Consider the following 18,108-nt stretch of genomic DNA (forward strand, 5'->3'; position numbering starts at 1 on the left):
ATAGCCCAGACAAATATGAGAGATTGTTATCTATTGCAGAGAGTGAGCAGTACTTGCCAGATATTCCTGCAGCTTCTTTCATGTTGCTGTAGGTCTCTTGGCAGCCTCCCTGATAAGTTTTCTTCTTGCCCTTATGTCACTTTTAGAGGGACATCCTATTTTTGTCACTGGGGTTCCCCATTTTCGCTAGTTGTTGATGATGGATCTCATGGTGCTCCATGGTACATTCAGTGTTTTGGAAAATCTTTTCTACCCCTCTCCTGATTGATACCTTTTGGCAGTGAGGTCAAGTACATGCATTGGAAGTGCTTTCCAGACCATGGCTTCAGTAGTGAAATCTTGGCCAATGAAACCAAGATGTCATGAAAGTCCTACAAAAACAGTTGCTCTTTATTTCTGGTTCATCAGAATCTCTTCATTGACACGTGTATAATAATTACTTTTAAGTTTGAATGTGATTGGTTCACTCACAGTCACATTCCCCATTATAAAAGGATGCGCACACTTGCAACCTGGTTACTGTACGTTTTTATTTGGATTTTGCTGTTTGCTATATCACATTAGAGGAGGAAAATCTGACATAATTTATCTTTAATTTTTTTCCATCACAAAAACCTGCAATTTTAACAGGGGTGTGTAGACTTTTAATATCCACTGTATAAACATGTGAATACTAAAATAATAAAAGTTTGTTGTTTTTTTTTTTTTTTTTACATCAATTCACAAATTAGGAAATACAAAGGATTAACAATAGTTTAACATCAAGTGTTGCACAGAAAACAAATCTGAACAAGTCACATATTTCTATCATGTTCTAGCCTCAGCTTTTTATAGAGATTATAAGCCATCAGCAATTTCTTTAGCACTAATTAATTGTGCAAAGTTTAAGCTAATTAGAATTTTCTGTTTCTTTTCATTTCTTTCCTCATATCACTGGTAATATTTTCCTCATGAAATCAGCCCCCTCATCCAGGTTACTTTCATGGTCTGAACTACTTCTATGGCAGGAAGTCAGGAATACAGCACTGCTATAAGCCTGACCTATTTATATCCTGCACAAGCCTGAAGAACTGCCTTTCCTCTCTCTGGTCTACTTTAACTCTCAGCCACTGATTTATAGTGCACAAAACCAGTTATCAACTGTCAACTAATAACTGTTTTAATTGATGATATACAAGGTGGAGGATTTTTTTTTTTTTTTTTCAAGGGGCATTTTTCTATGTAATCTCCATTTCAATCAATGCAAGCATTCCAGAGCTTAATAAGTCTCCAGATTCCTCTAGAAAAATTGATTCAGTTGAAATTTATGTCACACTTTTAAGGTTTTCATTTTTCAATAAATCAAAATTATTAAAATACACTGTCATTTGTTGTAATTAGTCCTTCAGGAGTGTAAACCATTGGGTCCTGGAAGAAGGAGAATGTTCAGGCAGGAAAAGAATTGAAAGCAATTATGATAAGTATACAGTAGGACTACATGCTACTTGACTCAGCCAGTCCAACAACTCTATCAGGTACTGCCCCCTAGTGAGCTAACAGCATAACAGTTCAGCATTTTTACTTAAAACAATAACTTAAATTAATTTAATGTAATTAAAAAATATATATTTTCACAACTGTTTACAGGCCAACTTAACTATTTAAGAAAAATAATGAACTAAAGCTCCACGAGAAGATTTATACACATCAAAAGTGTTTTGAAAGTATTTACATTTATTCAAGGAGGAACTGTAGGGAGGTGAATACAGTACAATAGTGTCGACCTGGTGCATCACATTTTAGGCACTTAGCATAAAAAAATACATTTGTTTTCCACATCACCGTACACCCAGACAGCCTGTTTGATATTAGTATTAAACACCAAACAGCTTTTTCGCCTCACAATTAAAAAAGTATTTGGTTGTGGTTATGTTGGCATGTGAAAGGGTTATGAATTTTGCTTGTGGATGGCATAATGTAGTGGGTAGTGAAGGGTAAAAGGAAGGGTAGAGGTCTGTGAATGAAAAGCATTAAACAGAGTAAATTTTCAAACTATGCATTTAAAAACCAAAAGGCATAGCAATCAGGAAGCAAAGAAGTGGTAAACTTGTAACAATGATTGTCAAAGTCATTATAAACTGTACGAGTTCAAAAGGCTAATGCTTTTAAATAAAATGATATGGTAAAAAGGTATAACTTTACAAATTCCTGCCTTTTAATTTACATGGTATTGTAAATGCTGCCAACTCTGAGGTAAATCAGAACTTATTCAGAAAGTGAGCATTTGAACATTTCAAAGTCATTAGTAACAAATATAGACCAGCAGATTCTATGTAATGTTGGTATTAAGTCATGTAAGTTAGACCAATCAAATATAGTCCAAACATTTAAACTGGCTGAACAGTATTGCAAATGGCAATAAAAAGACTAAAATGGGGGGCGGGGGGTTATGTTGAAGTAATCACCACTTAACCACTGAACCCTTTTAAACAGACAAGAAACTCAACACAAACAGCAAGAAGAACTGCTTGGTAAAAACACTGAGGCAGACTGAGGCACACAAGTATAAGATAACACCAAACGCAAAATGAAGTTAGTGTTTGGTTGGCCATTTGGTGAGTTTGCATCTGAACATACTAAGTTTGTTGGTAAAGTATTACTGTGCTTTGCAGGTTTTCATCTTCATTCAAAAAGCAAACAGCAAAAGAAAAAAATGAAACACTAACATGGGTACTCTGTTGACTGCGGACTGTATAGATGTTTAAAAATATGGTGAAATGTATTATTGCTACGAAAATGACACTGGGTCAGTTTTAACATGTTTAAAAAATGGAATAGCACCAGTAAAACAAACAAACATGAGAATAAAGATACACATATACAGTGTAGGAAAATAACAGTTTTCCACAGGAACCTAAAAGTTTGCTTCTAGATCACTTCTGTAATAATATTTCTACAGCTACATCAGCTGACCAGTGTTCATAATGAACATTTACATTATTCGGTTTTAAAAGAGACAAGGAAGAAGGAATTTAAAATAATTAATAAAGTAATAAGCTCTATGACCTCTACTAATGGTTAATGTATGTGGCCAACTTCAAACACACACATAAATGAAATATATCTTCAGATGGTTTCTGAGATAACATAAAAGATCTCTTTATAAACTGGATTCTGAAATTACCTGAGAAATCTGTTAACTGACTGCATTGAAATAGGTCTATTACAGACAGCACCATCCTTTCATACCAGTGATCTTTTTGCTTGCATGTATAAACATACAGTGTGTCCAGTTTTCACAGTTCAATTATGTACATACACAAAAGGTCTAGGAGTTCAATGTACATGGGCTAAAAATATTTACATACAAATTGGTATCAGGTACCAAACTTTCTTCTATTACACTATCCATTAAATTTTTTCTGAATGGATATCTATGGGGAAAAAATAGACAGCTTAATTATATCTAACAGTAAGAACATTTCTACATTAGAGGACGGCTTCTGACCCAATCCAGGAGCTATGTTTTTACATTAGAACAGTTTATTCCAGTCTCTTGTAGCCTCCATGAGATGCCGCTGTCCATGGCCAATCCACTCTTCTTGATTGTTAAACACTCGGCCACAAAACCAACAACTAAACGTTGGCATTTGCTCCGAACCTCTGCTGGAGGACAACCTCACTACCTCATATTTGTTTCTTCTTGTCTTTTTTAATTTCAGTCTTAAGATAAATCGCTCCCTAACATTGTTCCCTGATGGCCGGACTCTTGACCCTGCACTGATACCAGGAGTGTTTGACAGTGTACCATTTGGACCAATGAAGCTCCACTCAGACAGGGCTCTGACTGTGTTCTTGGACAATGCCACCTTGATAACTTCACCTTTGTATCTGTTAACTGACTTCATAATGTTTGTCACCTCAGGAATATCAGCATCGGGGTGGTTTAGCACCACTACTGGCTGGTTTTGACGAGGATATTTGATCTCTTGAAATGGGCTGAAGGGAGAAAGTCTAAGTGTTCTCTCAACATCTTTTGCCATTGGCTCAGAAAATGAGGAGACCTCTTTCTGAGCAAGGGCCTTGCTTGACATTCTTCTAGTTTTAGGAGAGGTCTCCAAAGATTCCTCAAACAAGATCCTTCTCCTTCTTTTCCGTTGGCTCCGTGGACGGGTATGCATGGGCAAAAACGATGATTTCTGCATTACTAAGCCATCCCCAACTTGGTTCTGACTGTGACTATCTGATTGGGGGAAAATGTCTTTAAGCTTTGCTGAGATGAATTTATGAGTGGGACTATGAGCACTGTTGGAGGTTTTCAGTCCTGCTGACCAATCTGAAGACATCAATAAGTAAGGTGACTGCAGAGAATTTGTGGCCACATAAAGTGGCTTTTTGGCTGATGTGTATGGAGTAGTGGAGAGGAACCTGGTGCCATTAGGACTTCTAACTATTTTGAGGAAAACCCTGCTTTTGCCTCCTTCATTTGCTTGGCTGCCCTGGTTTGCTCCCTTCTCATTTGAACTATTTACCAGTATCCCTGACTTGGCTGGTGAGATATACCTAACCAAGTATGCTTGCCGTCCAGTTTGCAAGGAAGTCGCATTATCCGCTGATTTCACAGGCATAGCCAATACCGGGCGAGTGGTCAGGACTGTCTTTGAGGTCGAACCAGTTGACTCAGTACTTGGGGAAACAGGAAGTGGCCGTTGAACTAAATAACACATTGGTTGCGTTTTTATCGTCTGTTCTGAGGGCGACTTAACAGTACCTGATAAGAGAAGAGGTCCTTTCAGGGCAGAAGCACTGACAAAATAGCGGTCTCCATTGCTGCTCACTGTTTGCAGCAGTGATGCCTGACCTTTGCCCTCTCCACTTAAACTTTGAGCTGACATCCCAATTCTGCCTCCATTAAGTGTGAGAGACAATCCTGAACCTTTGCTAGCCATTTCAATTCCTGGCTTAACATATGACACATTAACTTTGGAAGCACAGGACTTTGTAATAAGCTTGAAGCCTTGGCCACTTGTGAGCTGGACAGGCACAACATATGGAGTCTCCGTAGTTTGAAGGAACATCTGCTTCTTTCCCTCAGGCATCTGCAGGATACGAAGTGTTGTTTTTGTAGGTCGATTAGTATCCTGCAACATAGCTGAGGATACCATCCTTTCTTTCTCAAGCTGCTGGCTGATGATAGCATCTGAATGCTCTTCAAGTATCTTGCCCAAAACAGCAGCATTACTCAAAGTTGCGGGACCACCCTCATCCATAGCAGACATAAAATCCTCTTCTTTATTTTCTGACTCTAACAAACATGCTCCCTTGTCAGTCTCCGGCATCACTGGAATGGCTAAATCATCAACAGTAGCTACGCACTCATCGACCTCTATGTCGCTATCTGACACTCGTTCTAATGCTTGATTCTCACTGGTAGAAGCCATATCATGGACACATGCACTGCTTTCTTCCCCACTTCCTACATAATCTTCAGACTGTTCATCCACAAGAGGTGGAGAGTCAGGTAGTGTTAAACTCCAATCTGAAGCCAGTTTGAGTTCATCAAAATCTTCCTCACACTCATCTTCCTCCAAGTCCTCTTGGGAATGTTCATCAGCATCCAGAAAATCAGGGGAACTGCCAAAAGTCTCTTTAGAGTAATTGTGAAAACTAAAAACCTCCTGATTTGGGGAATTTTGCAAAACAGTGTCAACTTCTGTGACACCAACTTTGGCATCAGAAGAATCATTAGCAGTTGTTTTATTCTGTGGGTTTGTATCTGAATCTGAGGGATTATCTGTGAGTAACTTCTTTCTGGGAGAGGAATCAGTGACTGAACTAGGCGGAGAGTTCTTACCATTCAATAAATTAGAAAAGGGGGTTGGAGTTGCTGCATTCTCAGATAATGAAGTCTCACCTTCATTATCAACAGCGGTCTCTTTCTCTTCAGCTGCTAAAGTGGGGAGTGGAATTTTAGTTGAACTCTGCTCTGCACCATGATCTTCAGTGGATTCCAAACTTTTACTCATCACTACATTAGTATGAGACTCAACTGAGACAGAAGGGGTAGAGGCATCTTCCAGCGTGGCATCACTTGCAGATACTGAAATCTCAGGAAGAGTGCGACCACCTGCCGTTGATTTTGATGAAGACAGGTCATCAGTACATGAATTTACATCTGTGGTGTGTTCAGCAAACGCTTCCAACAGAGCTGATTTTACTTTGGTTTGGTCTGTGTGCGAGATCTCAGCTGAGTTAGCAGTTGAATGTGTAGATATGGACTCCTCAGCCGAGGATTGGTCATTAAGTGGACGATGCTCATGATCATGATGTGATGACTTTTTTATTGAATCTGAACCACTGCAAAAGTTTTCAAAAAAATCTGCCTCTTTGTTTATTGTTGACAAGTCGGCACAATGGGAGGCTGAAGCCTTGACAACAGATGTTCCAGATATCTCAAGAACCTCATCGTCAGTCTGGTTTGAATTTGCTTCATGCTCATCTAACAAAGGTGACTGTTTCCCACTGTGATTTTCTACATCATGTGTCATGTGTATTTTTACTGAGGCAGATACATCTTTGTTTGTCCCAGAATCTAAAGTGAGAAGAGATCTTGATCTTTCAGACAGTGAGGAGTAGGGGGAGCTACCAGTCTTTTCATCATCTTCAACAATATTTGTGGGTGACATGTCATTTTTGGTGGTATGTTCCTGTTTTGTTGGTATGACTTTTAAAACTAAATGCTTTTTACCATCTACCATCTTAAAGCCCATTACTTTTGTGGTACAGTTAGGGGGAATCGAGATTTTATTTTTGACCATAAGAACGGTCAACCCATTGCTGTTGCCTGGATCTAGAATACCAGATCCAGCACTGAGTTCATTTTCTTGTATCTTTGGCTGTGGTGTAGTTGATGTGACTGGGTAAGAACACTGTGGCTCGCTCTTTAGTGGACCTTTACTCCACTTGTTACTCTCCTTCTTCACACCCACAGCTCTTTCAAGAAATTGTTGCGTTTCCTCCAATGTTTTCTCAGGATTAAACAATCTGCCACTGTGGTCAAGCAGACCTACTCCAGGGTAAGAATTTAGCTTTGACATCCACTGTGTTTCCCTGGATCCTCCAGCAGGAGGACTCTTTTTAAGCAGCAGCTTCAGTCCTGGAGAATTTACTCTAGAATTGTCCTCGATTGACCGCCATCTGTTTGTTCTATCCATTTCATCTCCATGAGCCACAGTCATATGCTTACTTAGATACTCCCGCCGGGCAGCACCATAACCACACAACTGACATGTGAAAGGGAATGTCCCAGAGTGGACTTTCCCAGAGTAGGCCTTCCCTTGTGTGGGACTCATGGATGGACACTTGACACATTTGTGGCTGCCCTCATTGTGATGATGAATGTGCTGAACAAAAGTGCCTGCATCTCTGGTTGAGAACTCACATTTCTTACAGCGAAACAGTCCATTACAGCTATGGCACATAATGAAATGCCTGGTAAGCAAGAGTAGAGAGTATTGGACTCCATCGTTGCAGATCTCACAAGTGACCAAAGTGTCTCGATGTCCAATGCGATGTCTTTGGAGAGATGAGAACTCGTTAGTAACAAAGGTACAAAGATCACAAGGATATGTTGGAAGAGTTCCTATGTGAGCCCCTTGAAAATGTTTCAGCAAGTCATTTGGGCTGTAAGTGGTATCACCTTTGCATTCAGAGCAGCAAAAACTGAGTATTTTTCCAGAGAAAATAGCACCCTGTTGGAGCTTACATGGTGATTTCTCTGAGGCCTTGCTCTCTATGTGAGAGTTATCAATACCTGACTCCACAGAATGTGTTTCATCTTGGACACAAAGGTCATTATATGCAGTGTCTTCTGTCTGATTTGCAAGCTCTTTTGATGGTGGCAATGCATTGACTGAAGCATCTATTTCAACATCCCCATTCTGGTCATGGCTTTTTGGTAGGTCATCTGGAGTAGCCTCCATATCTTATAATGGATCCTGCAAAAGACAGCAAAGTGATTAGATGACTATGTCTCATTTTTAGTTATATAGCTGGACAAATACTTATATGCTAAGAATGAACTTGGACTAAATAAAAGATCATAGCTTCTAAAATAGTACATTTTGTCCTTTTAGGGTAAGTCTATGTTTAACCTGATACAGAATTACAAAGATCAACTGACCAACAGTTACAATATGTAGAATGTTATAAGTAAATTTATGAAAGGCTTACTAGCAAAGTGGACAAGTGTGTTTAGGACAAGTTTATTTTTCTAAAAATCCCTTCCAGTCAGCACAAATGTGGTTGCATGTGGTTGTGCTGCAAATATCAAGCAAGAAAGAGTGTTTATACATGTTCACACTCATTCTGGAACTATAAAGTCTATTGTTGCAACATATTAATTATTAGGAAAATCAAAACTTAATTTAAAAGTTAGGCCAAATTTGTATATAATCAAGCTTCCAGCATTTTCAATAAGTGTAATTTCTGCAGAGGATGGGTAGGTGTGTCCATTGTTAAAAAGATCTTCCATCAATAAATAAATATGTTATATTGGCCATAACATGAAAAATCTCTCCCACCTCCCTTCCACAAGGGTTATAGCCAATGATGTCCAACAGCAGAACACAGCCACTTCAGTTTGGGCAAACTCAGTAGGTTTCACATATAAACAATTTTTATTTCAAATATTTTTACAGCAAAGACATATTGCCATTGCAGTTGACATACTAAAATGGTATTTTAGCCAAGATCAAAATATTTTATTAAAGTGTCAATTAAATACTCCTAATATTAATGGTGGTCTTCATGTGGAAAGGCAATTACAATTAGAAAACACCAAAAGCTTATTATAAATGTTGTATACTTAAACTTCATTGCATGTGTCAAAAATGTTTGCTAAAGGCTTGATATGTACAACCAAAAAAGGACAGCTGACAACTTTCAGAATTAGATTTGAAATATTTTGTACAACCCCACAAAAGCAATATCAAATTGGGAAGCTGTAGGTCTAGACCAGTGGTCACCAACCCTGTCCTTGGAGATCTACCTTCCTAAAGACTTTAGCTCCAAAGATAACTGTGACCACCTGACCATCTAATCATTGCATTAAGAAGTTGGTGATTAACTGAATTGGGTGTGTTAAAATTTTGGTTAGAGATGAAACCTGCAGGAAGGTAGTGGTGACCACTAGTCTAGACAATAAGTTTGTCTGTGCTGCTAAGCAAACTTGTAACCAAGAGATCACAGTGGGGAGATTACATATCACTGAACCAAAAACATGACTATTTGGAAATCCCAGCCAACCAGATGGGAAAGAAGAAAAGAAAGAACAGTCAACATGATAAGCAATTATGGCAAAAAAAAACTTGAGATATGATGTGAGAATGTAAAAAAAACAAAAATAAATAAACCAGCACAAATCATTGGTAACAAACCCACTTATTCAGTGCAAGTGTTGGCTCTGATCATCTTTTCTTAACAAACCTGTATATTTTCATTAAAATCCGTATAATCTGAAACCCAATCTTCACTGTGCCACTCCAACACATAAAAGGGTATTATTTTGTTTGTTTGATTTAATGAACACATGCTAAGCTAATGTATTTTTTGAGTCTCACCATGTATACATGTACAAAATACTTTGACAGAAACAAAAATCTGATTTCAGCAAACAAATCAATAAGCCTGCATACATGCACTAAAGTAATCTGTTAAAGAGGAAAAACTCTGGTTCTATACGAGTCAGTCAATAATCAGATCCTGTTAGTAGTGTCACTACAACAAGGCAGTTATTAGTTAAAATACCCATTCCACTATAGCCAGGTGGTAGCACTGCTACCTTTAAACTAGTTTATTGACTGTCACAACGATGAGAAACATTGCTTGATTTAATTTTTTTCATGTAAACTCTCAATGTATTTCCTGTCAGTTGGTTGGAAGCATAGTTAACCCCAGGTTACTGACTGCTGAAAAATCCTTTAAAACACAAATTTAAAAATAATACCAATAAACAAGTGTCCTAGTGATGCAACTGATACATCACTGACAAATGTAATGTTAAATATATTATTACATACAATAAATATATTTGTCTCAACCTTTCTTGAATCTGAACCACTGCAATCACTGTAATCATAAAGACCATGATGCTCAGACTGAATATGCTTCCAACATACTTAGTACCGTTTACTATACTTTATAGTCTTGAACTGTAGAAGAGTAATAAATTATAATCCCATTATTCAGTGTCACTGAGCAGAAGATGGGTTCCCTTCTGAGTCTGGATCCTCTCGAGGTTTTCAATTCCATCCTACTCAATTCAATTCAATGATCGTCATTATACCTTACAGTGTAACAAAAAACAACAACTTCTCACTATTCTCATTGGTGTACCCAACATTAAAAACAAAACAGTAGCATGTAAGAGAAAGAACAGTGCAGACAGATCACTAAAGGCAATGCAAAACATCAGTGAAAGAGAATACATGCTACAGTAGTGGATGTTAGGCAGTTTCTTCCTCCTGTCCTCTCATGTCCTCCTCTGGGAGATTTTCTTTATCACTGTTGCCCTCTGGTTTGCTCATTAGGGATCTAAATCCATACCAGAAATTCTGTAAAGCTGCTTTGTAGTGATATCGAACAGTAAAAGTGTTATACAAATAAAACTGAGAATGTTCATGTGGAAACTTTCTGCACGCCTATTCTCCAGATGCACTTAAATGTTATCCGAGAGTCCATTTCGGCTATGCTCTCTCTATGAGAGTTTATGTACACACTAATATGACCTAGTTAATCCCATGTTAGTTCAAGCATTTCCCTGGAAATCAAGTTTGGGCGACGTTTCGTCCATACTTGGCAGGATGCTCTTTATGATCACTCCCTTTTCCTAACGGCGTCGTATTTGGGAGAATGACTCATGCCTGTAAGCCGTGTGTCTTACATAAAGTATGAGCTAGGCTATTTCAATTGACTTGGCAATCACCAACTTTGAGCAACGCGAACCCGCACAAAACACAGAGGAAGTGCCCTGCCAATCCCGTTAAAGACTGCGCTTCACGTTTACGCAGTGGTGCCCATAACGCACCACACAGTTTTCGCATATTTTCATAGCACACATAGCGAAAGTGATACTACACAACCTAGTAATTTTGCTAAATCAACAAAAAAAATAAATAAAGCACGTCGCCCCCACCCACGCAACACATCAGACGATTAGAATCATACGGAAGTTGTCAAAAGAGTAGATCTTATAAATAAGTTTTCCAGACAAGCTCTGGGAAATGTTAAAATTAATTACTTTCCATAAGCGCGTCAGATAGACTTGATTTAGACCAATTTACCTTTCTTTTCTCTTTAGACTGGCAGGTCAGAGACGGCGGCCATGACAGTTCCATCCGGGTAACACTCGGCTGCTTCACTCTGCTGTGTGTGTGAGTAGTGAAGCAGGAACTCAGAGCGAAGGAATATATCTCACTACCTGAAAGTCTCATTAGCTTGTCCTCTATAAACTACTAGCTTATTGTTTGTTCATGTCCCGGAAAGAAACTTTAAAATATAACCTATCCCTGTTATTGAAACTAACCGAGGTTCTAAACAGAATATATACCGTTTTAACACTAAATGCGCCCATGTTGTTGCAGTGGTGTTTATAACAACAGTATAAACCAGCCCTCGTTTGTTGAAAAGCTTTCTCACGTTGGTAGACCTCAGAGAAAGAGACGCCATGTCTGCTCCTAGCCCGCCATTTTCTTTAAATGTTGATCACATAATGTTCATGTAGTTCATCCAGATTAGACCAGCATGCAGCAACATTTATCAATCACAGTTTGCACATCTTCATACTCAACTGAAATCGATTAGTGTGTCTGAAAAGACAGTACATGATTATACCTGTAGACATTTTACTCTTTTATAACCTGAAAATCAGGTTCGAGCCTCTTAAAGCAATTTTCTTGAATCGTTTATTATCACGTATACAGCACTGTTGATTTCTTGAGTTTGATTGGTCAAAAGCTGTTGAGTAATTTTCTATAACAGCAGCTCAGACAACAGCACAAGCTATCCAATGATAGGTTCATTTGAATGCAGAGCAGATGTTCCATATAATAAATGGATTAAAACATTTTATTTAACAAAGAAAACTGTTTAATAATTGATATTATGAAGCTTTCTGTATAGGCACATTTATTTCACATTCGTGGAAGGAGTCTCCAGAGTCAGCACTTTGTAACGACCCATAAGTTTCCCACCATGGGACAGTCTTCAGTACAGAGAACTTTTCAATTTCCGGTTTCTCACTAACATGACAATCGGAGTTATTAAAGAAAAAATGAGGGGGGCATAAGGCTGGTGAGGGAAAGACACTTTATAGCTGCTATAAGGTAAGTGATAACAGGAACTAACATGTCTTACAGACTAACATTAAATGTAATTATAAATAGCAAAAAACACAACCTGTCATTCATTAATCAATTGCTCTGGTAAGAGAAATAAGGTGTCGGTGGTTATACAACATGTTCTGTAAGGAATAAAACACAATGGGAATTACTGTTATAGGAAAATAATGCACTTCGCCTTTGCATTGGGCTACATCATACCGCCCCTCCTGTCCCTTTGTCTCTTTTCTTTGCATAACAAAGTGTATAGCCATTGATAAAGGATATGTACTTTAATAACTTTATTTAACCACTGGATACTCTAATGTGTCAGTAACAGTGGCGCACTGCAGATTTGTGCTCCATGATGAGAAAAAGCTCTTCAGCACTTAGCTCAATTGTTGTGGACACATTTCATCTAATGTAATTGGTAGTGTGATTGATATCTTGGTCATGTCCTGTTTGTAGGTTATGGAAATTCACAATTTCACAAAGTTTAGATTGGTGTTTAAATTAATGCAACTGTGTTGCAGGATTAGCTACTTGATTTGTGTACATCATTATAACTGCATAAACTGCACATGTAATTGTAAATATCTGGCCAAGAAATTCTTAGAGAGGCAACATATCAACATTTACATAGCGACTAATAATTTAAGAAAGCATTACTGTAATTGAGTTGAATTCACTGCGGATTTGGATAATGTTATTTAGGCAGTGTACATTTCTCGATTGTGCACACACACAAACACACACACAAGCATGCTTGAAGGATTCAAGCATGTTAAGCAGTTTTGTGTGTCTATTTCCATAAATATTGTCTGTCAGGGTATTTTCAATATGAATGTGCTATTTAAAATGAATGAATATATAAATATGTCAATAATGTATGCTTTTAATAAGGTAAACATTATTGACATATCTATATATTCATTCATTTTAAAGAGCACACTCATGTTGAAAATTTTGATGTTAAATTATTGTAGCCTGGGTTTTTTTTTTGGCCTTTATCATTATATATTTTTCTTCCATCTCTATATAGTAAGTAATTTGACATTATTCCTGTCAGCATCAAAATTTTCAACATGAGAGTGCTATTTAAAATTAATTAATATATAGATATGTTAATAATGTAGACCTTATTAAAAGCATACATTCCAATAGATGCACAGTAATGCAGAGCCTTATGTCTCAGAAAAATGATATTTTCCTATATTGTTTTATTTGTGATGTATTTTAGCACTGCTACAATGCTAAAGAAGATCATGTCGGTGATTCATTTTGCATTTGTAGTTATGCAGTTGTATGTGATTGATATAAATGAACAGATATATGACATTACAAGGCATTAAAACATATTTTAGAGAAAGACATAAATCCCAACAGACTCAGAACTTGATTTTGGCTTATTGACTCGGAACGCACTTGATACTTGCTTACGCATGACTCTAATACACCTAGACCTGCCTCTATTCAAGTGATGACTTTTTGACCTTTTACCCTGATTAACTATTATTATGCCTCCTTCTTTAATAGGAATGACTGGCCTTTTAATGTAACGGTCAAATCATTATGTGGCTATTAGAAAACTGAAGGCTCCATACAGCAGCAACCTGACCTCATGTCGAATTTCTAATTAAATCTTACACTTAAAAGCATATGTAGCTGACTAGTTCAGGATTTTCCTGGGTAATTATTTAGATTTTGTTTTTAAAACTTGAATTCCTTTTAGATTGTGTTAACCATGTTAGCTAATTATAATAATAATTGAAAAAAATTGCATAAAGATTATATTCACCATTTAAAGCTTTTAAAAGTTGCATATATACGTAGCTTTTAAAACAGAACTAACCTCAATTTGTTTGATTCAGTTTTAAGTGTTTTGTGATTTTGTGTTATTGTTAGAAAATTGTTTCCAATTTTGACACTTAAAAAAAAAATTGTAGATGCTGTGCTCCAATCCTAATGTGCAGCAACATTTGGTGTTTTCCCTGCTTGATTCAACTCATCAGCTAAATCATCATATGACTTTAGACTCTTCAGGGCTGAAGCTGTGCACTCCTGTGCAATAATGTACAGCGCCAATATTTACCATAGAAGCATTCTGAACATAGATGAATTTATTATGAATTAACTATTAAACTAGGACTGTGTGCACTAAAATAAAATTCTCCATATAATTAGGGAATAAAATAAAGTTTACACAAATTGACCAAGATTAAGAATAGGGAACTTGCACATCTTGTTTCATCATTGTAGTTTTTTAATGTAAACGCTTCTTTGTAGTCTACAAATTATTTCTTTATCATGTTTCTATCAGGTAGGGTGCCATAATTCTGAAATTTCTCACTATACTACTTCTATCATATACTAATTCAAAATTCTAATTTAATTTAAACAATGATGTAACTTGTATATTGGATAATTGCTACCTATATATATATATATATATATATATATATATATATATATATATATATATATATATATATATATATATATATATAAATTATCCATAGAAATGCTTTCGTAAGGTGGTTATTCTCGTGTCATGATGACAGCAGAGTAGGTGTGTTCCCTATAGGTAATGATTTAGAGGTTTGGGATTGTATTCTTACAGCATGACTGTTTTGAGTTTGACAAAATGATTAATCTTCCATGCCAGGCTAAAGTGAATGTGTCCATCACTAGAATAGATTATCCTAACAAGGTGTGAACACACCAAACAAAACCAGTCACAGGGCTACTGTTTTTTGATATGGATCATGAGATATCAGGCCTGTTACGTTCTAAATCTTTTGATCATGCACGGCCATTAACAGCCATTGAGTTGATTAGGGCAGCATATCAATCACACATACATCTTCAAAAAAACAGGTTAATCAAGCTTATTTGCATAAATCAAGATTGTACTGGTCAAGGAACTTAGTCATAAGCCAAAAATCTTCTTGTGGACATTAATCATTAGTTGCCATATTTTACTGTTACTATAGTAAATACATTTATGATGTGAAATTTGTAACACTTTTACACAGCTTGAATTAATCATAACATATATGAATATTACACAAAGCCATTTGAAGAGAAAGCGCTTTCTTTGTCATCACAGGGTAGCTATTTTTTATGATTATAATGAAAACAATTCTTAACATTATTTACAGAAGAATAAATTAATAAATAAAAATATTTCACCTGAAACAGTACTAAGCTGGCTTCATAATTAACAGCCTTGCTTATATAATGTGGAGATATTAATAGAAAAAAACAAACATTTATTAATTGAATATTGTATTATTATATTGGATTGTTATTATTATTATTATTATTATTATTATTATTATTATGATGATGATGAAAAAAATCAGTTTGTGCTCATTGCTTGAAATTGTATTTTTAATGTCAATTAGTTAGGATATTAAAGTGTAAAAAATATATTCTGTCTGTCAAGTTAAAAATAAAATATATATATATATATATATATATATATATATATATATATATATATATATATATATATATATATATATGTATAAAATGGATGCCTTATTGCTAAGATTTATTGTTGTCCAAATTGGTTTTGGTAGTTGCCCTAACATGCTGATTCCTCCAACAATATCATAAGAATAGTGTGTGTGTAATAAATACAAAAAAGTTTGCTGGTGTTATGTATAAATATAAATGAGGTGTTAATTGGGGTGTGGTAGGTGAAAATGGCTGATGTTCATTAGTGGATGTCACAGAGCTCTTCAGAACTGTGTAACTCCACCTTCTTTTGGACCAAGGAATTCTGGGATAAATACTGCCAGGCCTCAATACTGAATCACAGTCACAAGCAGCAAGAAGTTGATCTTCTCTGCTAGGTAAATCTTAAATCTCATTAGCCCTACACTGTGGTCTGAGGAAAGTTACTTTTATTTAAGAGGAACTTACAGCCATGTGGTCTGATAGCATTGTTGGTAAGGACAAGCTGATAAGGTTTAAGTTTTATTGTTGATATTTCTTTAGCTTTTGTATATATATTTTCTACACAATTGTATTGGTCTGTATTGAGAAATACATGTTTTTTCATTCAGGTAAAGATGGAGCAGCTCAGGCCAGTAAGATTGCAGGCCGGAGGAAGCGGACCAGTTTCACCAAAGAGCACTTGGAGCTGCTCAGGATGGCTTTTAATGTGGACCCATACCCTGGTATTAGTGTCAGAGAAAGTCTATCTCAAGCCACAGGCCTCCCAGAGTCACGAATCCAGGTAGATACCTAAACAAAATAAGCATGTATGACTTCACATGTTAGCTATTTATCATAACATAAAAGCTATCTGTTTTGTAGTTGTTGTGCACTACTTTAACCAAACTTGCATATCTTTTTGTCTTAAACAGGTATGGTTCCAGAACAAAAGGGCAAGAACCCTTAAGAACAGAAACATTCTGACCTCACCTCAACCAGAAGCAGCTTCTTCACTGCCCAGCCCTTTCCTGCCACCTCCCATGGTTGGTATAAGAGAAAATAGACAACCAGCATTTAACATCACACAACCTCAGCTGAGAGAAGACTGTGAGCAGGACTGCTTCTTTACTGACTTGTCTCCACAAAGTTTTGGCCTTCCATCGAGTGGAGCTCACTGCAGCACTCCATCCATCAGGCCACGCCAAGACAGGCTGATGGGCACTAGTTTGAGTCCATCCTCCTTTCAATCTGACTCGGAAGTTACTCCAGCTGGCTGGGGCTCCATGAGAGCACAGACCTCACCAGAGTGTCTGTGGAGTCCACCAATGCAGGGAACTGGAAACAACAGCAAAGATGAGAGCCAAGTCTTTCTCTATCCTCCACCTCCTTATCCTCATGGCAGTGTGAGGTCTGGATTTCTCAACAGTTTAAAGTCCACCTCCCCTGACTCTGCAGATTCTGCAATTTGGGACATGGGAGTGGAGAACACCTCTCCTATGCCATATTTTCAGGGTGGAAGTGGCTTTTGGGATGAATCTGCTCAGGAGCAGCCTCTGGCCCCTCTGCCAAATCTGTCTTCTCAGTGCCTAGAGGAAGTCCTTGGAGAGATGAAACCAGGCTGGTGGAAGATTAATGGACAGATGGAGCTTCAATAGGACTATTACCAAAAAAAAAAAAAGAGATATATTTCTCAAGTCAAATGACTGACTTTCAAATGTGAGAAAGGACTTTAGCTAACCTGTGTAAATTTCTCACTTTAATGTTCTCAATTTTACCTCATGATATTGTGGTAGGAAAGCGATATCATCTATTTAAAGTTTTATTTATTAATTTAATGTAAATCTCTTAAAAAAAAAAAAAAAGCTATCCACAAGACTCGTGCTGCAAGATTTTACTGATTTACTGTATCATTATTTAAGACCTTTTGGTCAATTTGTTACATAAACCTATTTATTGCATCATATATTGTAGAAGTACAGGATTGGGGAAAATTAAATAGTTACTTATTTTGTACAATAATTTATTGCAAATAAAATTTTAAACAAATGAACTTGTTTTACAGTTTATTTTTTAATTTACAAGCACATATTGTTATTGTTCGTAATATTTTATTAGATCCGTAAACAATTCAACTTCATTTGCGGAACTATCAGACACCATAATTTTTTTTTTTTTTTTTTTTTTAAAGAATATTTATCCTATATATTAAACATGTACGTACAAACAGGCGAATGCATATCAAACTGGTACAAAAATGCAGCATTAACAAACATTGGTTGAACAAGCTAACAACACTTGTTTTCAGTTC

The 18,108-nt window shown here is 36.7% G+C and overlaps 2 protein-coding genes across 3 annotated transcripts; one reads left to right on the plus strand and one right to left on the minus strand.

Moving 5' to 3' along the window:
- Window positions 1–1,693: 1,693 nt before the first annotated feature.
- si:ch211-214e3.5 (zinc finger protein 518A) lies at window positions 1,694–12,028 on the minus strand. The gene is made up of 2 exons (XM_017483695.3): window positions 11,322–12,028; window positions 1,694–7,976 (listed from the first exon to the last, which is right to left on the minus strand). The coding sequence occupies exon 2, from the start codon at window positions 7,959–7,961 to the stop codon at window positions 3,513–3,515; it is 4,449 nt and encodes a 1,482-aa protein (XP_017339184.1). The 5' UTR covers window positions 7,962–7,976; window positions 11,322–12,028; the 3' UTR covers window positions 1,694–3,512.
- A 3,944-nt stretch (window positions 12,029–15,972) lies between these two features.
- mxtx2 (mix-type homeobox gene 2) lies at window positions 15,973–17,879 on the plus strand. Of its 2 annotated transcripts, none has more exons than XM_017483700.3 (3): window positions 15,973–16,312; window positions 16,430–16,602; window positions 16,733–17,879. In XM_017483700.3, exons 1-3 carry the CDS (start codon window positions 16,291–16,293, stop codon window positions 17,453–17,455), a joined length of 918 nt encoding a protein of 305 aa, XP_017339189.1. In that variant the 5' UTR covers window positions 15,973–16,290; the 3' UTR covers window positions 17,456–17,879. The 2 variants fall into 2 exon arrangements, with proteins under 2 accessions (XP_017339189.1, XP_017339190.1); XM_017483701.3 differs by having other exon boundaries at window positions 15,973–16,216.
- Window positions 17,880–18,108: the final 229 nt, after the last annotated feature.

The sequence above is a fragment of the Ictalurus punctatus genome, chromosome 13 (assembly GCF_001660625.3).
Source record: "Ictalurus punctatus breed USDA103 chromosome 13, Coco_2.0, whole genome shotgun sequence".
Lineage (NCBI taxonomy): Eukaryota > Metazoa > Chordata > Actinopteri > Siluriformes > Ictaluridae > Ictalurus > Ictalurus punctatus.